The following is a 27,784-nucleotide window of genomic DNA, read 5'->3' on the forward strand; positions in this document are numbered from 1 at the left end:
TCCAAAGAAAAGCCAAACCTCTGGTAGTCAAAGATGTTCGGACACCAGGAGAAAACCTTGATGAGGACATAACTGCCTCGAGTGTGTTAAATCCTTTGAATCCTAATTTCACTGTGACACAACCACCAATGGCAGGTGCCTCCCGCTCCCCACCGCAACCCCAGGCGGCGGGAAGTGGGAGGGAACCCCCACGGCAACTGCCCCCTTTGTGTCTGCCCATGTCAGATGAAGAGGTGGTAGTGGAGGCCGAGTCTCCAACAGATCAGCCTAGGAATGAACCAGGAGCAGGAACTGTCTCCCCCTCTAGACAGGGTACTCCTTTTGGCCAGGGGTCTTCTGGAATGGGGGCAGGGCAATTCCCTCTGCGCCAGCTGCCTCTAGGGACAAACAGTCAGGGGCAACCGGTCGCCTACTATTGGACTTATACCCCTTTCTCAACCTCTGATTTGCTACATTGGAAAAACCAGAACCCGTCCTACCGGGAAGACCCACAAAAGATGACAGATTTGTTTACAACTATTTTTTTCTACCCATCACCCTACTTGGGCAGACATTCAATCTTTGTTAAGTATAATGCTTACAGGCGATGAGCGGCTCCTTGTAGTGGTAAAAATCAGGGAAGAGGCTCAGCATTTGCATGATGAGGATCCCAATCAAACTCCCACTCCTGACGTGACCATTCCCCAAGCAGAGCCCAGTTGGGACCCAAACACGGATTCAGGGAATGCACTATTAAGCCATTATCGAAGGTGTGTCTTGGCTGGACTTAAGAAAGGAGTCCCCAAACAAAGGAGCCTAAACAAAATTCAGGAACTCCGGAAAGAAACAGGAGAAAATCCTGCAGTGTTTTTAGAACGCATATGTCAGGCCTACAGAAAATATACTGATTCAGACCCAGAAGACCCTGAAAACCTTCGGATGGTCAACATGACCTTTATTGGACAGAGTGCCCCAGACATTAGGAGGAAGCTTAATAAGGTTGAAGGGGCCATAGCCATGAGCCCTGGTCAATTAGTGGAAATTGCCTTTAAAGTTTATAATGCTCGGGAGGAGCATAAAGCCAGGCCAGTCAAAGTGCTCTATGCAGCTTCCCTAAAATGGAGAAATGGGGAAGAGGATCCAAGACTGAGGAGGAGAAGACGCTGAAAGTTAGAGAGAAATCAGTGCGCCTGTGCATGGAGAAAGGGCACTGGAAAAACGAATGCCCTAAGCTAGAAATAGACACCAAAGGGGAAAGATGTCTTCCCCCAAGAAGGCCCATGACCCCTCGAGTCCAGGACTTAGAGGAGGAAGATGATGATTGACGGGGCCCGGGTGTCCTTGCCATGCTGGCAGCTCCCATTCCAATAGTCCCCCACGAGCCCCAGGCACAAATGACAGTGGGGACCCAATTGGTTGATTTTCTAGGGGATACTGGTGCCACTTATTCGGTGTTAAACAGCCAATTGACATCATTAAGTAATTCCTCAATTACCATTGTTGGAGTCACAGGCGAAACTCAGCAGAGACCCATGCTACAACCGCTGGAATGCAGCTTGGGAGAACAAAAGTTAAAACACAGCTTTTTGTATATACCAGATTGTCCCATTCCTCTCCTCGGATGAGATTTGCTTTGTAAACTGAATGCTCAGATAACTTTTTCACCCAAGAAGAAGCAGCTTCACCTACAGGTGCCACTGGAAAATGCACTCAGACTACAAGCCCTCCTGGAAAGAATGGAAGAAGGAGAGCACCCAATACCGCCTGAGATCCACGAACGAGTGAGTCCAGCCGTCTGGGCTGATGGGGTGCCCGGACGAGCTGGATCTGCCAGCCCAATAAAAATTGAACTTAAAAAAGGAGCCTCTTGTCCAAGAAAGAAACAATATCCCCTGAAGAAAGAGGCCTTAAAAGGTATCCAATCGGTTTTGCAAAGATTTTTGCAGCATGGGCTGATAAGGCCCTGCCAATCACCATACAACATGCCTATTTTACCAGTCAAGAAACCACACTCAGATGAGTACCGGTTTGTGCAGGATTTAAGAGCCATTAATGACATTGTACAGGATATACATCCAACAGTACCAAACCCCTGTACACTATTAACTACTGTACCAGGGGAATACGGCTGGTTTTCAGTGTTGGACCTTAAGGATGTTTTTTTTGCATTCCACTGGAAAGGAAATCTCAGCTATTGTTTGCCTTCAAGTGGCAAGACCCAGATACACGGGCCACCAACCAACATTGTTGGACTGTGTTGCCTCAGGGGTTTAAGAACTCCCCTACCCTGTTTAATGAAACTTTGGCAAAAGACTTGAGGGGACTCCAGCTCAATCAGGGAACATTACTGCAATATGTTGATGATTTGCTGATAGCAAGTCCTAGTTACCAGCACTGCTTGAACAACACCATTATAGTGCTAAATCACCTTGCCTGGTGTGGCTACAAGGTATCCCCCACAAAGGCCCAGATCTGTAAACAACAAGTGGCCTATTTGGGTTTTCAAATAAACCAAGGCACCCGCAACATAATGTCTGACCGACGACAGGCGATTTTGTGGGTGAGAGCTCCTCAAAATCGAAGACAGTTAAGGGGATTCTTAGGTATGGTAGGGTTTTGCTGGATCTGGATTCCCAATTTTGGATTGATAGCCAAACCATTATATGATGCTTTGAAGGGAAAAGAAACACATCCCCTCGTATGGTCAGGAGAATGCCAACAGGCATTTGAGGCTTTAAAGCAAAAGTTGTTGACTGCACCGGCCTTGGGCCTTCCAGATCTAAAAAAGGAATTCAAGCTATATGTACATGAGGGACAGGGAAGGCTGCCAAGAAAATGCCAGAGGGCCTAAATATTTGGGGGCCCTCATCCCACAATTGGACTTAAGTCAATGTGACCCCTCCGATATGGAGGAGGATTTGAAAAGGGCACAAGAATGGGGGTTTAATAATTGGGATCCTTCTCACAAATGGAAAATAAATCCTCATGGTCTCATTCTACTCCCTGAGGCCCTGGTGTGGCCCTTAATAAAATGCTTGCATGAATGCACTCATTATGGAAGAGATGCCTTAGTGGACCTCTTACGACCTCACCTCAGGGGGCCTAAGCTACATCAGCTGGCTCGAAAGGCCTCCTCCTCTTGCCCAGTCTGTGCCAGACACAACCCAAACACAGAAAGGCAACCCTTGAGAAAGGGAACTCAATATTCTGGGGAACAACCGTGTGAGGATTGGCAAGTAGACTTTACACAAATGCCTAAGACAACCGGGAATTTCAAATACTTGTTAGTATTTGTAGACACTTTCAGGATGGATAGAAACATTCCCCACCAGAACTGAGAAAGCCACCGAGGTAGCCAAATGTTTGCTGAAAGAGATTGTCCCTAGGTTTGGATTGCCATCTAGCATCCAGAGTGATAACGGACCTGCCTTTGTGGCTGAAGCAACACAACCAGTAAGTAAGGTTCTTGGGATCAAATAGAAGCTGCATGCCTCGTGGAGACCACAATCCACAGGACAAATGGAAAAGATGAATCACACTCTAAAGAAGACAATTGCCAAACTCTGTCAAGAAGCCCATCTAAAGTGGGACAAGGTGCTACCAATTGCCCTCTTCCGTATCAGAGTGGCCCCTAGAAGTGGACTTGGATTAAGCCCCTATGAAATAATATATGGGAGACCCTTCCTAGCTCCATGGGGAAAAGGGGAGGACCCCCATGCAATTACGGAAATTAGATTAAAGCAGTATGTACAGCATCTGGGTCAAATATTAACTACTATGCATGAATTTATCTCCTCCAGGTCTCCTCCCCGTCTTGAAACTTCGCTACATCCATTCCAGCCAGGAGACAAAGTACTTCTGAAGGCGTGGAAGGAACAAGGGCCAGAACAACAACTTGAAAAAAAATGGAGAGGGCCCTATGATGTGTTGTTAACCACCCATACATCCCTTAAATTGGCAGGTGTAAAACCGTGGGTCCACCACACTCGAGTAAAGAAATGTCCAGATAATTTCCAGCCACAAACGTCTTCTCCTGCTAAGTGGGAAAGTAAACCGCTGGAGGGTCTTAAGTTGCTCTTTAGGAAACAATCATGAGATGCTTCATGTTGCTAATTCATTTCTATTCCTTGCATTTTCTAGTTGCAGCCTGGCTGGATAACTCCTTAGTGTGAATTGCACAGACCATTACTAATGCAACACAAGCAGTGGACTGCTGGATTTGCCTTCCCCGAGCTCAGTCCACTCTGGATCATGGGGACCTCCTGGTACATCCCGTATCAGACTTTGCTCAGGTTCCCGACGGAGACTGGGTCCCTACACGAGATCTTAGAGCACTCACCTTCATGTACCAGGTGTGCATTAGTCACCTCCCCCTTACGAGCTCTTCTACCATCGCCTGTCTTACACTTCCTCTCTCCCCTAGTACTGTGGTATATTGGACCCAGGGAGCCCAGCGGATACCTGAATACTTTGAAATGACACCGCCTCCGCCTTTGGGGCAACTCCCCATGTGTTCCCAGAGGCCCACCAGATACCCTGGGGAAGGAATTAAGGCTATAATTGACTATTCATTTCTAGAGCAACCCTGGATGAAACTTCAAAGTTGGTTACTATTCCTATACTAATTGCTCTGCAGGTTACTATACTCACAATGAAGGTGAAAGTAAGGTCTTTTGTGCCCCTCACAGACATGCTTTTGTTTGCAAAATCAGTAATTACCCTTGGGCTATGGAGTGCCTCCGCAATTTCACTTTTCTCACTCAGTGCCTCCTTGGGAATCTGGTGACTCCTTTTACGCTTCACAACCTAAGTGCATCAAAACGTTGGGCAAGTTCCTTAAAATTATATACCTGAGTTACCTGAGACTTGCAGGGAAACGTTCCTGATGGAGATGAATATTTCTATGGGTACACTCTATTGCCCAGGTGGGGAGTCGCAGCCCATCAACCTGTGCTCCGCAATCTATTCGGACCCTAACAATCACAGCAAATGAAACTGCCAAGTCCCTGCTCAATGTACAAACCTCTCTCGACTCTTTAGCAAAAGTTGTATTAGATAATCATCTGGCTTTGGACTATATTCTAGCTGAACAAGGTGGAATTCGTGCCATAGCTAACACCTGTTGTTGCACATACGTTAACACTTCATCACAAGTAGAGACTAGTACTGAAAAGATCAGACAACAGGCTACCTGGTTCCAACAAACATTAGATCATCATGCTTCCATCCTAGATGGAAGAAAAACAGATATGGGTGACTGGTTTTCAAGCTTATTTTCCTGGATACCGAAAAAAATCCAGTCTGCATTATCTGGCATTTTACATTTTGGTTTATCTATACTTCTATTGATGGCTGGGATAGACATTATGTTTAAGTTCCTTTTCTGTTGTATTTCCGGTATTTGCAGGACTGCAACCGGAACACTAACCACCCACAGAAAAAACTAGCAAAAGCATGTTCAAGCTTTCCATCTCAAGGACCCCCTAGCATCGCCCCAATACAGCAGGAAGCAGCTAGATGATGACGACGCCCCTTTTCCATAGAAATGGAAAGCAAGACATGACAGTGGGGAATATGTTACAGGCTCTTAACATCAGCCCTGATATCAGTTCCCCACATTGAACCCAGCATACGTGGGGTTAAAACTAAAACCCACCACCCCCTTTCCTGCTTCTCTAGCTCCACTCACATGTAAATACCTGTTTCTTTAAACTTTGACTCTTTGAGCTTTACAACTAAATGGGAGTTACACATTGTTAAAAGCCCAGGTGGCCTGGAGTTGGAGGCACACTAAAGTTTGGCTAATCATGTGTCCTTGAAGTTTGCCAGGAAAGCTGCTGTCTCAAGAATATCAAGGAGCGGAGGCTTCCCAGACCTCAACTCCTCAGTCCTGGCGCTCTAACCCCCCTCAAAAAGGAAGACAAGACAAAGGCGAAGGACGCCCACCTGCCATCCTCCTATCTCACCATCCCCCCCTGCCTCGCTGCAAGCAGCCTCTCAAGGCCCAATGCAGGCTGGTGGGAAAGCACCCAGCTGCACAAGCTCCACGCGCCCCCTCCCCTACCCAAAACCCCAAATAAAAATCCCTACCCATTCCTCATCGGGGAGCTAGCAATTTTTGAGGCATGAGCCCTTGCTTTGCTCCCTGTGCCTGGCATAGTAAAAAACTTTCCTCTTCCACTCAAGACTCTGTTCTCGTTATTTGGTTTGGCATCGGGTTCAGAGACAGAACTTTTGGTTACATTCCCATGGCACTCTGAGTAAAAACCCCAAAAGTCTTTCCAGTGCTCTGGGCCCTGCCACCTCTCCACTTCAGCCAACTCTGCCCTTCCTCCTGCTCATTCACAGTTGTGTCCTTGGTTGCATCAAGCATGCTCTCACCTCCATGCCTCTGCGCCTGCCGGTCCCTCCCCAGAGTTTTCAGTGGGCTCTTCCCTCACTCATCTCAGGTCTCTGCTCAGATGTCACAGCAACAGTGAGGCCTTCCCTGAGTACCCGACATAAACAGTAACCCACATTCTCCCCTACCCCAGCCCCACCAACGCTCCCTATCCCCCTTGGCTGATTTATTTTACTCCACAGCAACTTACTACTGTCTGATCTGCTACACAGTTACATGTTTCTATTATCTACAGCGGCTGAAAAGAGTGTACACTGCACGAGGGCAGGGGCTTTTTATTCACTCTTGTCTCCCTCTGACATACTATAAACATTCAATAAATCATTGCTTAAAAATGGACAAGTCCAACTGCTTATTTACTGATAAAGACACTGAGGATCAGGGAGGCCCTGTTCCCTGTCTTGGGTCTTATGGTGAGAGAGGGTAGAACCTCTTCTAGAACCTGCAATTCCCACTGACATTCTAGCATTGTCTTCACTGCACCACGCTGCTTTTAAACTTTCTGGACCATTCACAACTTTCCATAATAATTATTAACTGCTAACTTTTTTTCTACTCCACAATTTATATAGAGAAATATTATCTCTTCCTTACCTTTATCTGTTCTATTATTTTTCCGTCTTCTGGCACAGCAGGGTCTATAGCAATGATGACACCTTCGTAGCCATTGTTGTTCAGCTGAATGAGGGAAGTATCGGACCCCTGCAGAAGGTGGAGGACTAAGAGAAAAACCACACTTCTGAATAACCCCATTGTTGCTCTGAATTGTCCTGGCTCCAAGGCTGGCTGGTTTTTTCAAGAGGCTTTTCTTTCACTTTCTCTCTCTGCATATATTTGTACTCTCCTAAACATTATCAGCTGATTATTTGATGTTGATTGTATAAAGGTCAGTGTTACATATGTGGGAAAATATTTGATCTCAGTTTACATATAATTTTATTGTATGTTACTGTAAAAGTGATCAGAAACATAGGAGAGATTAGACATTTTTATTTAAAATACATTGCAGATATTCCTCTTGTGACATATTTTCTATACTTTCTAATTATGGTTAATTTCCTAAATGCAGATATATACTTTGTATTTTCTGCAGAGTGCAATGTAAAAATTAAAAAGATTTTGTAATGAAATGAGTAGAAACAATAATGCTTATATTGTTACTCAGTTTCACAGTGATTTAATTATTATTTAGTTTATTTACCAAGGGCATAAACAATGGAAAAGGATGTAAGATTATTAAATATAAATAACACCAAATTAAGTAAGATGGCTTTGAGATCTAAATTAGAAATTTTCAAGACTTCGTTAAATTAAGTAAGCTCAGATAAAGTTACTGGAGTAAATTTTTAAAAGATCCTGTTCAGTAAAGAATGAATAGAATTTGTGTTTAACCAAATATATTAAAAAAAGCCTGGCATAGTATTCCATTGACTATATATGTATATACACACACACACACACACACACACACCACATTTTCTTTATCCTTTTATCCACTGTAGGGAACTTAGGTTGTTTCTTTATCTTAGCTATTGTAAATAATGCTGCAGTGAACATAGGGGTATATCTTCTCAGAGTTTTTGTATTCTTCAGATAAATACCCAGAAGTGGAGTAGCTGGATCAAATGGTAGTTCTATTTTTAATCTTTTGAGGAATGTCCATACTGTTTTCTAAAGTGGCTGCACTAATTTATATTTCCACTAACAGTGTATGAGGGTTCCCTTTTCTTCATATCCTCTCCAACACTGGTTGTTTCTTGCTTTTTTCCTAATAACCATTTAAGTGGCATGAGGTGCTATCTCATTGTGGTTTTGATTTGGATTTCCCTAATAATTAGTGATGTTTAACATCTTTTCATATGCCTGTTGGTCATCTATATGTCTTCTTTGGAAAAATATATGTTCAAATCTTCTGATACAATGGAATACTACTCTCCATAAAAAAGGTGAAATCTTGCCTTTGTGACAACATGGATGTTGAAGGTATTATGCTGAGTGAAATAAGTCAGACAGAGAAGGACAAATACTATATGATATCACTCCTATGTGAAATATAAAAAACAAAACAAAAGGAACAAACAAAGAAAACAAAATCAAAATAAACTCATATAAGCAGACAACAGATTGGTGGTTACCAGAGGGGAAGTGGGGTGCAGAGAGGGCAAAATTGGTAAAGGGGATTGATTGTATAGTGGTGGGTGGAAACTAGACTTTTGGTGGTGAGCATATTGTAGTATATACCAATGTGAAATTATAATGTTATATACCTGAAATCAATATAATGTTATAAACCAATGTTGCCTTATCTAAAAAAAGGAAATTTAGCAAAATATTAACAATTATTCAATCTAGGTAATAGGTATGTGGGAGTTTGTTCTATTATTCTATTTTTATTTATGTTTGAAAATGGTCAGCATAAAATGTTTTAAAAATTAAAAAAAGTCTAGTATGTGCTGGATAGTGAGGCACAGTGAGTAATATTAATAGTTAACATTTACTAAGTGCTTACCAGGGCAGAAATTCTCTCATTTAACCCTCACTGCAATTCTCTACGATAAGATTGAATATTATCTTCATTTTATGCATGGGGGAAACTGAGGCACACAGTTTCAGTAACTTGTCAAGATCACATGGTTAGTAAACGTCAGAGTCAGGCTCTGAACCCAACGTTCTTACCCCAAGCCCATGAATTTAATCACTCTACAATAAAGCAATATCATTTTATAGGTAATATAATAAGAATCTTTCTAAAAAAAGGAAAAAGGGGGTCAGGTTAGGAGTTGTGATGATGAATCAAGAATTCTACTCCTAAAGCAAAAGGAGCCAGGACTCAAAAAACCCAAAAGAGAGTTGAAAATACAACAGCAGAAAATATTTTTAAATTGAGTCCAGAAGGAGAACACCTATGTTGCATTCCGAACAAGCAGCATCCCCAAGATAGAGGCTTTATCATATGTGCCCACACTCTGTCTTTTTAGGCTGCATCCCACACCCTCCTTCCAGCCCTCAAGTACATAATGGGATAATTGTACATTCATAGAATTAATATGTTTTTCAAGATACAGAATGGAGCTGTTACACTGGCAACCCCAGCAGGACTGTGATTACCTGGAATGGGTGGCCCTGGGTGTTATCAAATACATCTTAGGCAGTCTTGTCCGGGTTGATTTCCTGGAAGGAATGGTATCTGTAAATTTTTCATTTAAAAAAATCAAAAGAACATCATTTTGAATTGCAAGACTGAGTTACCCTTATGTAATTTTGTGAAGGCAACTGAATTTCTATTATTACGAGTTATTCACTGTGAACACAGAATCTTGAGTATAAGTAGGTTGGAATTCATCATGTGAGACTTAGTTTCTTCTCCTTCTCATTTGGATCTCTGTCCACAGTGTGTGTGTCCTGTGCTAGATTCCTTGCACTAAGCATACATAGGTCAGGGTCCTGTCCTGCCTTCCAGAGGGAGGTCTGGAAAGCAGTCTCTCTTTCCCTGCTGCTAGTGTCCAATTTGTGTGAGGTTCTACTTCTCTCTGTACTGAGGCAGAAGAATATCTGCTTTGCAGACTACCTTTCGGGGATGGTGAAGGGAGTATGTTTCTGACTTCTAGACTTGGAGAGAAGCATTAGAAATCCCAGTTATGGCTTCAGGTCCAGTCATATTTATTAGTCCCATTTCACCAATGATATAGCCAAAATTGATGATCTGTCTGACTCCTATGGCTATTGCCAAATGGATTCCATACTCTGAAAAGAAAATGCTTTTTTTTTTGCTGTTTTCCTTTTTGTCATTTTAAAGCCCAATCCATTAAATAGGGAACAATGTGAAATTCACATGTCCTTGTATGTTCTCAGGACATCCCACCATTAAGGGATTCTTTTTGGCCCTTTTCCTACTTAGTGTCCTTTTTGCTTTAGACAGAAAGTTTGTCCAAAAAAATTTTGGGCCAGGGGCAAGTACTTACAAATTCATCTATTCACAGTGATCTCTATAATCCATTCTTCATGAATATAGATAGTCCTATAAGGATTAGGGAGAACTTATTTTACTGAGGCTCATGTCAGATATTCTGATTGTTACTTTGCTTTAACTCATTTAGTTTTCGTAATCACTCTTTGAGATAGGTATTCTCATCCTCCTTCTACAAATGGTGAAAAAGAGACCAGAGATGTTAGGTAAATTGTTCAAGTTCACATTGTCTGGAGAAGGGAGGACATAGGATTTGAACCTGTGTCTGTCTCTATATCCTGCTGTGGGCAGCTGTATTTTGCCTGGTTGGTTACACCTTGGTAGTGGACATTCTTGGTGCTCTGCCCCAATCCCCTCATATCCCTTCTACTCTTCCTGTATGCTCCTTCTCCGTGTGTCAGGGTGCTTTTGCTTCCAATGGCCCACACCAGCAACTCTTCTCTGAAGGATGGCTCACAGGCTACTGGAACTGCTTTGCCCATTTGTACAGAGAGCTAGGGGGTGCTTCCATCCTCCCAGGTTGTCCTTAGCCAATGACTGACAGATGCAGGGATATGAAATCTCTGTGCCTTTGCTTTGTGTTGAGACAAGTCCCGAGGTGTAAGTTACACACTCGAGATCCCTGTGGGATCAGCCTGATGCCCCCTCTGTGGGAGTTTGCCTGTAATCAACACCGCACTTGACTCCATTTTCCCTGTCCTGCTTCCCCTCCTCCCTTACCTTTTCTCCTTGAGAACTTCCTTGGTAAATTACTCGTACACAAATCCTTGTCTTAGGGTCTGCTTCTGGAATCCAGCCTAAGATAGGGTGTCATATTTTAAATTCTCAAATAATCATATTTATTAAGCACTTAATATATGCCAAGCTCTATGTGACATTCTTTAAATCTATTAACTCATTTAATCCACACAACAACCCTATGAGTAGACACCATTTCTGATTTTACTGTTGAGAAAACTGAGCCTTGATAACTTCCTCAAAGTCACACAGCCAGTAGTGTCAGAAGCAAGCTGAAACCCTGGTCTGACTCCCAAGCCATATTCATAACCCCTATGCCGTACTCCTCAAGGACACATCATTTCCCCTGATAAGGAAGCCAACTCATAGTAGGTTAAGCCCTCCATCTGTGGAAGAGTTCTACAAACAACAGATGAAAATCCCACAAATCAAATCCTCACATATTGTACAATTTTCTTTACCTGATCCAGAAGATTTAGATTTCTGTAATTGTGGAGAATAACAAATCTTGTTTTGACAAAGCATAGTGTATAACATGTCACATAGTCTTTAGACTGATCCTTTGAATATTTATGGAGTATATGCTTTGTGATAAGTTCAAAAGATAAAAAAGGAATCCACAGTTTAGTGAAGGAGACTGACCTATGAAGACCTATAATACAATCTGATAAATGCTGTAATAAAAATGTATGACAGCAATGAGGAAAGAGCAAGGAATTCTGAGTCAGGGCTAGAGATGGAGTTAGGGATTGCCATTTCAGCTGAGTCTTAAAGAATGGATAGGATTATAATGTTTTATCTTATTTTATTACTTTAATTTACTTCTACTTTCTTTTCTTTTCTTATTTTACAACGGAAGAACACATAGCAGAATTATGTTTGAAATAGAGGCCAAACACACAGAAAGAGAAAATGGCCTATACCTCTACTTCTACTAATTAAAATTCTAACTCGTAGACCTAGATCCCAATGTGCTTGCTCTGGTGGGCAGAATAGCAGTGCTCTTTTCTCTGATTGATTGGTAGAGTGGGCTGAGTCACTGTCGTCTTAAAAATGACCCAGAATTGTTTTACAATTAGAATGTTTGCTTCCAGGTAGTGATTGCTTATGTTCATAGCTATTCGTAGTTATATTAAACATGTGACTCTAAAATTGAGGTTTCAATTTTTCAAATGTTTCTAATATGGAGATGAGAACTTGGAGATGTTAATGGCAGCACTGGATAAAGGAGAATGATTTCCAAACTGTGGATTAAGACTCTCAGGGGCACTCAAATTTATTGAGATGGACATTCAAATCCACATGCATACACGCATTCCTTTCCAAGTCATAGATATTAAAGCTCTTATTTTGTGGGGCAGCAATGAGACAAAGTGGTTGAGAATATCAGTTTGGAGTTGTGCTGCCTGAATTCAACCCCAGCTTTGTCATTAAGTGGGTGAACATGGTTAAGCTACTGAAACTCTCTGTGCTTCAATTTTATCATTAGTAGAGTGAGGACAATACTAAACGTGCCTCAAAGAATAGTTATAAGTCTTAAATGAATTAAATATATATACATATGGGACACTAGAACACTGACATATGGTAAGTGCTCAATAAAAGTTATTGTCATATATGTGAATTGGACAGGCAGATCACTCACATTATTTTGACATTAAAAATAATAATAATAATCTTTACTGGATTATTTCTGGAAAAGCCAGGGATCACTAGTCTACAGTAGATCATTGCTTATTGGAAGAAGCTTATCTTAGTGGATACCCAGGTCCTTAGCTCCTCCTCCCACTCCCTTTCCTGCTAGCTTTTTTGTGCATAGTTCACATGTTGGTACCTCTAGCCTATATGTATTCATTACAAGTGTTTTCAGTTGTAAAACCTATTATTTGTGGCCTAACCAAATATGGATTTATTTCCTTACAAGGCAGTCCAGGCATTAAGCAGCAGCTTAATGATGGTATCAAGGACGTGGGCTTTTTATTTCTTCTCTACCAACCTTAGATTGGTGGCTTTTTACTCATGATCATAAGCGGCTGCTGCAGCTACAGGCCCCATATCTATGCTGTAAACAAAGGAATGTGGTGGCCCCATCAATCTTTGCTTTTTTATCAGGAGAGCAAAAGTTTTGCCAAGAGCCCCAGAGATTTCAATTTCCATCTAATTTGCCAGATCTTCTGATTGTTTACGTCATGCTATTAAAAGTGTGGACTATGGACCACCTGCATTGGCACCAGCTGGGGGATGTTAAAAATGCAGAATCCTGGTCACTGTCTCAGACCTACTGAATCAGAATCTGCATTTTAACAGGATTCCCAGCTGACAAGTATGCACACTAAATTTTGAGAAACAATGGTATTCATCATCTTGACCATAATTGGCACATTTTGACTTTGTGAGTCTTACTTGGATGCAAATGCATCATTATTAATCACCTCTCTGAAAAGGTAAAATAGGCTTATGGTGGCAACTCTGACACCACCATATACTTCATGCTTAACCTAGTTTCTTTGCTAGACACTTATACCTTTGCATTTCCTTTGTTCTTGGTAGAGAGTCAGCTTAGACAGACAGTGACATTAATATCTTCTCGTGGCTCTCTAAGTGGTCTTGTAAACTTACTCAGATGCTTCTCAGGCCTGATCATTGCCACCTGGGGTAGGGATGATTGGGAGGGTAGGTTTTTCTTTCAGTGAACTACTTGCCCCACTAATTATTGGTTGGGCTGCTTGTTTTTTTTTTTTTCTTTCTATGTCATTGTGCTACAAATTAATCAAGTTCAAAGTTATTATTGAGGTTCTTATTTAGTGAAATATGTTGTTTTGTACATTGGGTTTATACCTCTAGAGAGACTGCAAAAATATAACCTTTTCCTGTATACTTTGAGATGTTTTATTTGGAAGGTTGTCAAAAACAGATCAATTTTAGTTTTCTGTTAGGCAAAGTGCCTTTAACACATGAGTCAATAAAAATCTGTTTCTTTGTAAAAGTAAATTTGGAGGACTGTGATTAAGGGGAATATATCTGCAAAGGAGAAAACTTCATAAAGTTATAATGACAACAGCATAATAAAAAATGTTTTAAAATTTGCCTCTGGATTTAAAAAATGCAGGTGATAAGAAATACTTTTCTTCATTAACATGCTGATGACGCATGGATAGGGTTGTCCAGAGAGCTAGATAAACAGAATGAAGCTATAAACAGAATAGGGTCAAAATGAACTATACAATTAAAGAGAAGACAGAGAGTAATTTAGGTAAACACAGTAGGAAAAACTGTGAATATTTTGCAGTAACCACAAATTTCCAGCATTTCAGCACCTCCATATCACCATGCATAAAAGAAGAGAAAATTATTCTGTGGGAAGTGTCCCTCATTCGTGTGATTTCAAGAATGTTTTCTTTCAGTTTAGGACTCAGGAGTAGTATGAGATTTAGAGAGGATCTAGAGTGACCAGAAAGATACAGACTGGACAAAAAAAACAGGAACTTCACAATGAGCTACGACTTCACACGCATTTGGGATGGCTATTATCAAAAACACAGAAAATCACTATTGGTGAGGATGTGGAGAAATTGGAACCCTGTGCATTGCTGGTGGGAATGTAAAAGGGTGTAGCTGCTGTTGAAAACAGTACAGTAGCTTCCAAAAAAATTAAGCCATAGAATTATCACGTGATCCAGCAATTCCACTCCTGGGTGTATACTCCAAGGAACTGAAAGCAGGGACTTGAACAGTATATGTACACCCATGTTCATAACAGCATGATTCACAACAGCCAAAAATGGAAGCAACCCAAGTGTCCACTAACAGAAGAATGGAGAAAGAAAATTCAGTAGTACAAATAAAATACATACAACAGAATAATATTATTCAGCTTTAAAAAAGAAAGAAATTCTGGCACATACTACAACATGGATGAACCTTGAAAAAATTGTGCTTGGTGAAATAAGCCAATCACAAAAGGACAAATACAGTATGAGTCCACTTACATGAGGTACCTAGAGTAGTCAAATTTATAGATACAGGAAGTAGAATGCTGGTGCCCAGGGACTGGGAGGAGGGGGGAATGGGGAATTATTTAATAGGTATGGAGTTTCAGTTTGGGAAGATGAAAAAGTGCTGGATATGGATGGTGGTATGGTTGCACAGCAGTGAATGTGCTTAATAATGGGACTGAAATGTATACCTATAAGTGGTTAAAATAGTAAATTCTGTGTTCTGTATATTTTTCCACAATAAAAAAATCAGAAAGCATGAATGAAAAATCAGAAACTTAAAAGGAAAGTGAGGCTCAGAACAAGTACAGAGAAGAGAGTTTGAGGCCGATGAGATAGGTGGTTAGAGAACTTCAAGAGGAAGCAATGCTTCAACAGGATTTTGACAGATGACTATATTTTCCTTCTAACAATGAGTCAGGGGTTCCTGGCAAAGGGAACAACATTGCAGTCATGTGAGTGAAATAACATCAACCATCTGGGGAAGAGTGATAAGACTGGTGTTGTCAGATTGTAAAGGATAAGGTGAGGAAGGGCCTGAGAGGAGGCTGGAAAGATAGAGAAGTTTATTTTGAAAAAGTTCTCTAGTAATTACTATATGCCTGACACTATGCCAGGTGTCAGGATTGCAGTAGTGACCATGACACCGCTGTAATCCTCAGGAGTTTATAGGAGAGACCTGAAACGTTGTACAACCAGGATTAGAATTTATAGAGTCAACCATGGAGTTGAGGAAGAATCTTGAAAAGCTTTTAGGAAAAGCTGTGACCTGGTTAGAGTGTGCAGAGGGATAGAACTCTGGCAGCAGAAGGAGAATGGACCCGGCAGGGGCTGGGGGTCCTGTTGCTGGTGCTGCCTGGAGGGCAACTAGTGATGAGGTTTTGCTCTAATCCAGATAAGAGAGTATAATGGCCAGACTAAGGTGGTGTCAGTGGGGACAGAGAGGAGGGATGTGAATTTGAGAGGTAATTACAGAATACGTTCTCTAGAACTTGGTGACTGAGGGTGAAGAGAGAGAAAATCATGACTCCCACTTTTCTTGCTTGGCTATCTGGGTGGAGAGTTGGGACTCCCTACTCCCACTCACTCAAGGAAGAAAATAAGAAAGGGAGAGGGTTAGGGAGTGGGATGCAGAAACCAATTCAGTAATGCAGTTTTGGACAAATTGAGTGTGAGGTGTCAAAGTCACGTCTAGATAGAAAAGATCTGTAAAGAGCACACACAGAGATAAATAATAAATATGTGTGTGTGTGTGAGAGTATATCTAGGTACTTGGGGGGGATTCCTAGAGACAGAGTCCTGGGATTAATCAGACTAGAATACAGCACACATTTACTTACTAGCAAACATTTATTAACGTCCTTTGATAAACCTGGCTCTGTGTTCAAAGCTGGGTAGGTGAAATCCTTGCCACTGCATACATGTGGCATCTTGGCCCAGGTCTCAAAGTCTGAACATCCATAAATCAGGATTAAATATGATGAGGAGGGAGACATATCTTAAAATCAGATCACTCCTGTCCCACTGTATTAGCTTCATTTCTGTTATAACAAATTACCACAAGCTTACTGACTTAAAACCATGTTGTCTTATGCTTCTGGAGGTCAGAAGTCCAAAATGCATCTCACTGGACTAAGGGGTCGGTGGGGCTGGTTTCTTCTGGAGCCTGTAGGGGAGGATCTCTTTCCTTACTGTTTCCAGCTTCTAGAGGCCACCTGCACTCCTTGGCTCCTGGCCTCTCCTCCGTCTTCAAAGCCGCAAGTATAGCATCTTCAAGTCTCTCTCTGTCTCTGTTTCTGACTTCTGTTTCCATCATCGTGCCTCCTTCTCTGCCTTCCTGCCTCCCTATTTCCCTTATAATGACCCCTGTGATTACATTGGGCCCACCTGCAAATCCAGGATAACCTCCCCATCTTAAGATCCTCAGTATAATCCCCACTGCAAAGTCCCTTTTGCCATGTAGGGTAACACATTCACAGTTGTGGGGATTAGAACATGGGCATCTTTGGGAGGCCATTATTCTGTCTTCCACTTTCACTTTTATTTGCAGAGCTCAAATTCATTTTGAATCGATTCACTTTTAGAATTTAGATGGCTCTCCAATTTGTCATGATGGTTGCTTACCTAGCTCTCCAAACTTGATCTGGTCTTTGTCCCACCTCAAGTAAGGCCATAACATCTTCCTTGACCTCTTGGTCCTAAGAAATCTTTCTGCTCTGAACTCCTATAATGCTCCTGTCTCTCCCGTTCATTTGTATTTGTCTTTCATGAGTGTGAACTTTTGGTTCCAACAAATAGAAATTTACTTCAAAGTGGCTTAAGGAATTAAGTGGAAGTTACTGACTCAGGGAATTGAAAAAAAGGACTAAACAAGGAATGTGGGAAAGTTAAGATGTAGCTAGTTTTCAGAAGCAGCCAAAACCAGGGACTTAAAACATTCTCTCTCCTTCCTTTGTTTCAACTTCTCAGAGTCCCTTCCATTCTCTCCTTTGAAGGCTGACCTTGTCCATATGACAAGAAACAGAGCCAAGAAGACAACTAAGTTTTACACTTTAAAGCTTCTCTCACCAGAAACACAGCCAGGAATAGACTAAAGGGAAGAAATGGTGCTTCAATTCCCCTCGAGAGTTCCGGAAAAGAAATAGAATGCTTCCACTGCACGTGTAAGAACCTCTTGTTTGCTGCAGGAAGGTGGTTTTGTTCTTTGGCCTGATCTAAAAGGGTTTCCAGTAATACCGGTATTCTATTAACTCACCTAACGCCTTGTGTGTGAGCCAAAGTCCTTGATTCCTACTTCACCAAGAAAATAGAAGCTACTGGAAGTGAAATCCCTCCAAGGCCAGCCTTTGCATCTACAAATATTTCTTTATCTGGACTGTCCCTTCCCTCCAGCCTCAGAGAACACTGATAATGACTTTTATAAAGGCTAATCTCCACGCACTAGTGCTCTTCATCCTCCAGGTTCCTTCGGTACCTTAAAGATGCATCATGTGTCCCCTCTCTTTTCTGTTTCTCCCTCTGAACTGCCTTCCTCTTCCTCTTTGATCCTTCTCAGCAGCATTGGAAAGTGATAGAAACCAGTCTCATCTTAAAAAGGAAAACTCGGTGATTTGGATGTATTCTTTCATGCAGTGAACATTTTGGAGTACTTAAACTTACTTGACCTCTCTGCAATATTTAATGTTGTTGATCATTCCTTTTTTTTTGAACCTGCCTCTTTTTTTGGTTTATATGACACATTGCTGATGACATTTGCAAATCTCTGGCTGTTCCTTCTCAATCTAGTTCACAGTGCCTTTCTCTTTTTTTTTTTTTTTTTTTTTTGCTCAGGAAGATTTGCTCTGAGCTAGCATCATCTCCAATTTTCATCTGTTTTGTATGTGGGTCACTGTGCTGATGATGACCAACTACACATCTAGCCCAGACTTCTCCACAGCAACTCTAGGTACAAGAAGCAATGGAATACTATTTTCAAAGGACTGAAAGAAAAAAAATTAAACCTAATGCATTAAATTATCACTTACATATTAGAGTGAAGTAGAAATAGTGTTAGAAATACTAGGGCTCAGATCACCTGATATATTTATATTTGTATATTGGATGGATATTGGACGTTTCTCATATAGCACTGCAAAGGTTCAGTGGGAACTGGGGAAGCTAGGGATGTGAATGTAGCCAGGTTTTTGCCCATTTCTTGGCCTGTTGGCCTCATCATCTCATATCAGCTTCCCCCTTTAAGCAGGAATAATGGACAGAGACTAGTCCTGAGCCTCATAACACACAGCTTTGCTGTCGGAGAGACACTGATCATCTTCCCTGGTTGTGATTCAAAAAGTCCTGGAGAAAAGCTCTGATAAGCTTGTTCTGAGTCAGGTGTCCACCCTGAATGAATCAGCTGAGGAAAGGGAGTGACAAAAGCTCATTTACTTGGCATCTTCTCTGAGTGTTTCATGGGCTTGTCCCTCTGTGACGTCTTCTATTTAATGTTAGAATTAGTTTAGCCTCAAACTCTGGATCACCATTCTGTACATCAACTTTTGGGGTGTCCTCTGGAGACCAATACAATGTTCTTGGAAACTTGCTCATGTCTGTAGAGGTGTGTGGTGTCCTATGTGCCTTTAGCATGGGACGGTGGCCCCTGAAGGCACTGCTGACGTCTTGTGCTTATGTTGTAGAGCCGTATATTCTCCATTTCCCTCATTTCTGGTTCTTTTCTACCTTCCCAGTGCCCATTCTTTGTTGCCATTTTGAATTTCTGGCATCAGCCTTCTCTTTTCTGTTTCTCAACATGTTTTGACTTTTGTACTATGTAGATTGTTTTCTTTTTATATGTAAAAATCTGTTCTGATTATAAATAATACATGTTTATAATAAAAATTTTGAAAATATTATAATGTTTAAAGAAGGAATTTTTTAAAGGAGGGCTGTTTATTTTTTATTTTATTTTTTATTGAGGTATAATTGAATATAACATTATATTAGTTTCAGGTTTACAACATAATGATTCAATATTTGTATATATTGTGAAATGATCATCACAATAGTTAACCTCCTTTACCATACTTAGTTACAAGTTTTCTTTCTTGTGATGAGAACTTTGAAGATGTACTCTCTTAGCAACTTTCAAACTAGCAATATAGCATTATTAACTATAGTTACCATGTATATTACATCCCTCAGAAAGAAATATTAATTTCATATATATACATATATACATTTTTTCTTAAACTATTAGGATCATACGTGTATTCAATTTTGTAAACATTTAAAAATTAGACACATTATAAGCATTCTATGAAAACACTGTTTTGGAAAGAGGATGAACATGATGGAGGTGATGAGATAATTAACATTGACTTAGTGATTCCTCTGTGCCAGACACTGTTCTAATCACTCTGCTTATATTCATTCAATCAATCTTCACATCAATCCTATGATGATGTAGGACTCTTATTCCCACGTTACAGATAAAGAAGCTGTAGGAGAGAGATAAGAAACTTTACCAATGTTCCGTAACTAGTAAGTAGGTATATATATTTTAAAGCATTTTCATACATCAATAAAATGTTTCATAAATTCCACTTTAAGTGGTTGAGTAGAATTTCATTACATGAACACACCATACTTTTCCTATTATTGTTAGACATTGAGATTATCTCCAATTTGGGTATCTTTCAAATAATGCTGCTATGAGCCTCTTTGTTGGCAGTTTTAGTTATTTCCTCATGATAGGTATCTGGACAGAAACTGATATGTCAAGGGGTAAAGAGTTTTTTGGACTTGACATTGCTTATTGCTTTCTAGAAAGACAGTGCCCATTTATAGTCCATGAAATAACATATGAGAGTGCACATCTCATTGCACTTTATCAGTTTTAACATTGAAAGATATCTTTGTTAGTTTGTAAAGTAAAAATAATGCTCTCTCTATATTTTTAATTTAGTGACATGGATTTTATTGTTGTTGTTGTTACCAATCAATGGAATTGCTCATAGCATACAGAAAATTAGGGCTAGAAGCTACTTCCATTCTCAGATGAGGAAACTGAATGAACCAATCAATCCTAGTACTTAGGGTCTTCCTTTGTTTTTTCTGAGTGACCATTGTCACTACTTGTTATTCAGGACAGTTGATTCACTAACAGGTATGTATATTGATACACGAGTTTCTACATAGATCCAATCCTATCTAGTAGTGAAACAGAGCAAGAAAACAAACTAACTAGACAACTAGGTCATGTTATACAGTAGTCTTCTCTTATCTGCAAGAGATACTTTCCAAGACCCTCATTGGATTCCTGAAACCATGGATAGTACTGAATCTTATATATACTATTTTTTTCCCCATACATACATACCTATGATAAAGTTTAACTTATAAATTAGGCACAGTAAGAGATTAACAACACAAACCAATAATAAAATACAACAATTATAACAATATATTGTAATGAAAGTTACCATAGATGTTAGCAACCACAGCATACGATTTTTTTCTTTCCTTATCAAGTTGAGAACTTTCACCTTTTCACTTAAAGGAAGCACTTTACGGCTCTCTGTGATGTATTCGAATTGCCAGCATCAGTACTCTTGTACTTTGGGGCCATTATTAAGTAAAATGAGGGTTAGTTGAACACTAGCACTGTGATAATGCAACAGTGGATCTGATAACCAAGATGGCCACTAAGTGACTAAAGGGCAGGTGGTGTGTACAGCTTGGATATGCTGGACGAAGGGATGATTCACATCCAGGTGGGATAAAGCAGGGACAGTGTGAGATTTCCTCCTGCTACTCAGAATGGCATGCAATTTAGCTTTTGTCGACGAAAATAATCCATAACCAATCTATAAATGAAAATTTGGGAGAGTCTATTCTGAGCTGAAATCTGAGGACCATGGCCCGGGGCCTTTCTTCCCAAAGGAAGAAAGGGCACCACAGAAGTGAGGTATACAGAGTGGTTATATACCCCCACACAGGATGTTTCACATATGATTGAAATGTCCCTCCCACAATAGTCACAAGATTGCCCTGTTGGCACAGCGCTTGATGGACCCAGCAGGTAGTGGGTCTGCTATCTTGGCGGGTGCAGCAGGAAGCAAGTCTGTTGTCTCGAGCTGGGTGGTCATAGGTAAGCCAGCAATCAGTTCCTAGCCTAAGGAAAGGTGCTTAATCCTTAATGAAATGCCAAGGTTGGGAGGGGGAGGGAAGTTGCACCTTTATCTCAAGGGCCTTTGTTCTTGCCATGGGGAATGTCTGAAGCAGACATACAATGCATGCTCAACGGCCATGGTCAGGCCCTTTTGGAAAAACAATGTCAGGCCGAATTAGGTTTACACCAAATGGCTTCCTCATATACTCCAATATATCCTATTGCTTGCCATTTCTATTTGTCACTTTTATGAATTGTTTATTTCTGGAATTTTCCATTTAATATTTTTCGACCACGGTTGACCATGGGTAATTGAAACTGCAGAAAGTGAAAATGAGGATAAGGGGGGACTACTGTATTAGCAAATTTGATCCACACATTATCTAAGATTAAAATAGAAAAACAAAACAAGGAAGCAGAGGAGGTATTAACTCTGTATGTTAAGTTTTCTAATGTGATTGACACTCAATTCTAAAGTTCATAGCTGTGTTGAGAACAGTCCCTTATTACAGTTCTTTTCCAAGTCAGAGTTTTCTTCTTTCCTGGTTCCTGGATGTACTGTAAGAGTAGATAAAGAAGGCACACAAGACATGAAATTAAATATGAAATGTTTCCTGCATATGGAAACTTGGCTACATGATTAAAAAATTAGGTCTATCATGGGAGCGTTTAAAAATTCAACTTCGAACTGTTTCTAGAGCTGCATTTTCGGTCTTGCAAAGATTTGTAGGATAAGGATAGTTGCTTCTAATTCCTTAAAGGATTGAGTTGTAGCCTGGATGATACCAAAGGACTGACATATCCATCCACCTATGATGGAATGGTTTTCTTTCCCCCGAGTAAGTTTAGCTTAGGGTAGAAGGTCTAAAAAAATTTCCTCTCAGGATCTGAATATCAGCTTCCATTTTTGCCAAATTTTTATCATAGAGTTATTAAATTCTTTCAAATATCCTGTTTTGGACAGGACAAACAGTAAATATTTCTGGCAGTATTAAACAACACCATGACCTGAGAGGCTTCTTCAAGGAGAGTGCAAGAGAGATTATCTTCACAAGGTCTACAGCCACTCTTAAGATCAATAACCCATGGCCTGGATTTGGAAAGGAAGGGACAACAAGAAATTTTATTTTTCTCTCTCTGCTGGGTACTACACACAGATGTCTGGGAGTGCCGACTCTGGTAAGAATTCTCACCTTTAGCCAGCTTCTGCCAGTTTTTCCCAGGATCCCATCTGCGGGCTTGGAGTGACATTTAAAATAGAGAGTGTAGCTCCGGTTATCTACCAGAATTTGGCCAGTTTTTTCATTAATTTTAATTTTGGTTTTCCTTTCGCTGTTTTAAGGGAATTACTGGTAGCAGTTTACTGGAGAATCCCTTGGAGTTCCATCAGCTCTGGGAGGGGCCCATATGGGGGCCCTCCTTTGTGGGTAGATATGAGGACATTTGAGTTGATGTTGAAAAATTTACATAGGCCCTTTGAGGACAATCTCTTTTCCAGTGTCGTAGTTGATTACAATTGAGACATCAACTCCTGGGTCGGTGTTTTGATGATGGACCCTTAGGAGGGTGCAAGGCAGTTGGCCCAGGGGTTATGTTATGTCTCTGACCTTGGAGCTCTTGTAGCTGTAAGGCTAACGGTTTGGCAGCCTTTTGTTTACAATCTGTGTCTTTAAATTTCACTTGCCTTTTGTAACAAATTTTTTAATGAAGCTATTTTGGAATTTTGAAGGCTTTTGGAAGCTTCTGTATAAAATAGGTATCCCATCTGGTTCGTTTGATTTGGGAACCCTTGCTTTCAAGTGCATTTCTTAAGTGAGCAGTCTTGTCTAATTGGAATGTTTTTCATAAGGGCCACTGTAGCTCTAGCCTGTTTTTAGTAAGATTTTGCCATTTCTGTAGATATCAGCAGCTCCTAGGACCGTGGTTCTTAGACATGAAATAAGCAGTTGTGCTGAAAGCTGATGTGCTCAACACTTTGGAATTTAAGGCTCCTGTTTTATTTATTTATTCATTCACTCATTCATTCATTCATTCATTCTAAGCTAAGACTTTGGTTCTCCCAGAGGCAAACTAGTACCTAAAAGGGATGTGCTGCTGGGTTGGGCATTGTGTGATATTTTACAGTGTACTTCATTGTATAGAAATTTTCTTGAGGCTGACAGTGACCGAGTGTCAATCTAATTTGTTCAGTGGCCAGCTTATCCTAACCCAGGAGTTGTTGGGTTAGGTGGTGAGCACTCTAACAGCTTTTAAATGCGTGAGCTGGTGCCCACCGATTTTCACAGCTTTTTGGCTTCTGAGATCTGATTAACAATAGTCTTTATCTACACAAAACAAGACAAACACACGTGTGCACCTTAACACAGTAAGTAACCAAGAGATGTTACCGCAGCCCGGGCAAGGGAAGGCCCTTTGCGCTCCACCAACAATTCTCGTGGAGCTTTGGACTGGGGAAAGGACTGAAGAAGCAGAGCCCCAAAAATGGGGACTCTGGAATGATTTCAACCTAATGGGCAACTGTAGCTGCCACCAGCAGTTCCCAGTGTGGAATCTGGGGAAAGAAGCAAAGAAAAGGGTTTTCCACTCAAATGGGGAATTGCAGTCTGAACCAAGCCTAGGGGCTTAGGCTCTAGAAGGGACGGTCTACAAACTCAAGCTGATGTGCCCCAGACTGGAAAGCCAAGTAGATCGAGAACTCAATGCAAAGAAAGTAGAGCTGAAAACCAAGAGAAGTTACCCATGGCCCTCAGAAACAGTGAGAAAGCCTGAGACTCAGAGGGTTCCTGGTTGCCAACGCCTGTGTTTCTCGTTGTCCCCAAAGACGTCAGCAGTGTACTTCAGATCTCATCACGGCCACCAAATCCGTTAAAAAACAAAATTCAAGTGGGTGAACTTGAAGATCTAATTGGCTTTATTTAACGATTTGTGAATCTAGCAGCATCCCATCTTAGCAGATAAAAAAGAGCTTTGAGGAGCTGTACAAAATGAAAGGGTCTATAGGCAGAAGGGGATGGAGAAAGGAAGTTGCTAGCAAAGAGTGGATTGTTTCAGGCAAGGTCACCTTTCTTTGGAGAAAGTTGTGGGTCTATTTGGGGGTCTGCCAGGTAGATTACTTCATTAGTGCTGACCAGAATATTCCCAATTTGGAGGCTAAAGGTCACATTCCTGGGAGAGGCTGAAACTGCAGTTAGGTTAGGTAGTAAGTCTTGCTTTGCTGACATTGAGCTCAGCACAAGTGACCCTATTTTGGGCCTGTTGTTTCTTTTCTAACACTGGGGAGCCCTGTTTTACTTCTAGGAAGGAAGTTTGACCAAGGGTCCAAATATATTTGAGAAATTGTACGTGGATGCACATTTGGAGAAAAGCACAGATATTGATAGTTGCTCTTGAAAGCTTCTAATTATGAAGTAATTGATGGCTCTGCTTTCATACTGCCAACTCCTTTTCTCCTTTCTCTTTTTCAAGGATGGATCTAAATTTACATCTCCATCAGGAACCTTCTCAGGCAGCTGAATGAATCCATGTTTGCTGCCCATGGGTACTCTATGGGGCAAACCACGGCATTCACCCCAAAGAGAACCAGTACCTTAAGCCTGAGGGTGATGAAGAACGAATTAATCCGTTCCTTCCTAATCCTATCTCTAATATTTAAATTTTACATGGGCACGGGTTGACCACTTAAGTCATTAGGATGGTCACCAATCTCCAAGATGCCCGTGGCAGGTTTCTTTTCCTAAGGCTGGATTGGGATCCCTCCCTGTGGCTCATGACCACACTTGGAGCCACGGGAAAGTCCCAACTGAGACTCCAGTTTAAGGAAAGTACCAAACTCTAACCTTTGGTTGAGAATGGGAACCCCTTCTTGGGAGAACAGCTCCGGGATGCAATTGGGTGGAATGTCCCCCAGACCGGCAGAAATTTCTTCACTGTTTTTCTATATTCTTTTATCTCTGGGACCATTCACCAGGCACCTGTTACTGCCAGGCATAGTAGAGAAGGTATACAAGGGATGCAATGCAGGAGGACGCCCCCATCACCCCTTGCTATAGGAACCCCACAGGCGGAACAATGGGTAGGACGTTGCTCTGGGTTCAGGGGGATCTTCAAGGTAATGGACCTTTTTCTTTCATCTCTCCTTGAGTTACAGTGGCCATTTTGGGCTCCTTTTGAGCTTTGCAAATGAGAAACAAAGGAATCTTCAAAGAGTCAAAGGCTCCACCCCTAGGATCCCCCCTACTCTGATTTCCAGGCCTGATCAACCCAGTGACCCCAAGTGGGGTGCCCTCTCTTGGCGGTTGACTCATTGAGTATTTTAGGCACCTACTGAGTCAGTTATGAGAATAAGAGACCTGTGATTTATTCTGTGTACTGTCCTGCTGGTGTTGTGTGCCCTGGCACAGGAACTGTTAAGTGATCCTTATCTTGATAACCTTCGGGAAGAGACTGTGAGGGCGAGGCCTCACCTCTTTTCCTTCCTTTGTTTCATTTGTCATCACCTCTGTTGTCACCAAGTCGAGGTAAAGTTCAGGCTAGACTTGAGCAGAACCTGGACCTTTTGTAAAATTGAAAGCTTGAAACGCTTTTGCCAGGGACTTAACTCTCAACCCTGGCACTGGGAGCCCCAGTGCTTTGCCTCCTGTTTCCCTGGCTCACCTGGGACTAAGTGCCCAGGCTGAGCGGGACTTGACTAGATCTTATAACTATATTGATGCCTGCAGTCAAGCTCTGCACTCTTTTCTCCAGCTCACTGTTGTCGGATTCTAGCTTTACTGCCATGGGAAATGCCCCATGCATCCCCAGAGACTCACTCTTTGTTGCATTTTAATTGGAAACACTTTCAATTGGATGGGTTATGCCCCAAAAACTCCATCTTGGAGGAAACTTGAGGGGTTTCTCTGTGCCTTTATGATGTACTTGGACAGGTAGATCCACGTATACTGTCATTTGAGTTACAACCCAGTCTCTGGGAAATCAAGAGCAACTGTCCTTGGAAAATCCTTGTAAGGCTGGAAAAGCAGCTCTAGAGGCAGTTTGGGTTCCACTCGTTTCCCTTATCTCAAAGAGCTTGCAAATCCTCTGGGGACTTTCTAGCTCATCACTAATTCCTAAGATTGAAGGAAAAAAAAAAGGGAAAAGGCCAAAAAAAATGGCCATAAGCCTGCTCTTGCCAAAAAATCTAGCATCTTGATTGTCTTCTCCACAAATATTAGTAAAAAGGCTCGAAACCAAATTGGGATTCATAACTAGGGAGCTTTGTGTTGCTGCACCTGATTCATGACAGTAATTTTTAAAACAATAGCTGTGGAGACTCTGTATATGTCTATATGTATGTTATATATGTGTGATATTTTACCTGTGGATGATATGGCCAAAATTAAGAGCTCTGCTCTGCTTAATTGGCTTAAATAAGCGCTTACATAAATTCTAAATGTAATAGAAATTAACCCAATGCCTTTTAAGTTAACATGATACAGATTAATCTTTGGTTAATGAAAGTTTAAAGTTTGTTGGTTTGATTGTAAAGGCATGTCCTCAGAGTTGTTGGTATTTGCATATGATGCAGACACGCAGCCTGGGTTTACTAGTCAAATAAGCTCATGTTGTCTGTTAGAAATTTGTCAGCAAAATAATAGCTTTAAATGATAGCTAATTTTGTCTAATGTCTCACAAAGTTTTTGTGGGTAATCTAAACATCATTATTGGGAACAAATGATTTAGATATAAATAAGAGTTTATAGATAAACTTTCAGCAATAATTATAGTTTATGGCATGTGTATTTAAAATAACTTCCAAAATCTTTTTGGTAACTTGAAACTTTGAACTTTTGCTAGGTTAATTTAAATGATAAAATTCATTGAGTATCCAGATCATTTCCAAATAAGATTTAGATATTAATTATTAAGTGTAAGTTTATCTACTTTGGCTTCTTATTGCAGAAAGGTTAAAAGTGTTTGGGTCTATTACTGTGAAATGGTGTGCTCCTAGAAATTATGAAAAGCGTTTAGAATGCTGATATGAAAGACACTTCATAATTCCTTAGTTTTTAGTTTTTTCT

At 40.9% G+C, this 27,784-nt stretch overlaps 1 protein-coding gene and 1 long non-coding RNA gene across 2 annotated transcripts in view; one reads left to right on the forward strand and one right to left on the reverse strand.

Annotated features, from left to right (window-relative positions):
- CLCA4 (chloride channel accessory 4) overlaps nt 1-7,250 on the reverse strand; it is a 36,201-nt gene extending 28,951 nt beyond the window's left edge. Inside the window, exon 1 of the mRNA XM_008529705.2 lies at nt 6,974-7,250. Coding sequence (XP_008527927.2) covers nt 6,974-7,132 — 159 coding nt within the window. The 5' untranslated portion in view covers nt 7,133-7,250. The remainder of the gene's footprint in view (nt 1-6,973) is intronic.
- Nucleotides 1,754-6,159, forward strand: LOC139073307 (uncharacterized). The gene is made up of 2 exons (XR_546434.2): nt 1,754-4,331; nt 5,801-6,159. It is a non-coding gene; the product is annotated as an uncharacterized lncRNA (long non-coding RNA).
- Nucleotides 7,251-27,784: the final 20,534 nt, after the last annotated feature.

Source organism: Equus przewalskii, chromosome 24, assembly GCF_037783145.1.
Source record: "Equus przewalskii isolate Varuska chromosome 24, EquPr2, whole genome shotgun sequence".
In the NCBI taxonomy this organism is placed as follows: Eukaryota; Metazoa; Chordata; class Mammalia; order Perissodactyla; family Equidae; genus Equus; species Equus przewalskii.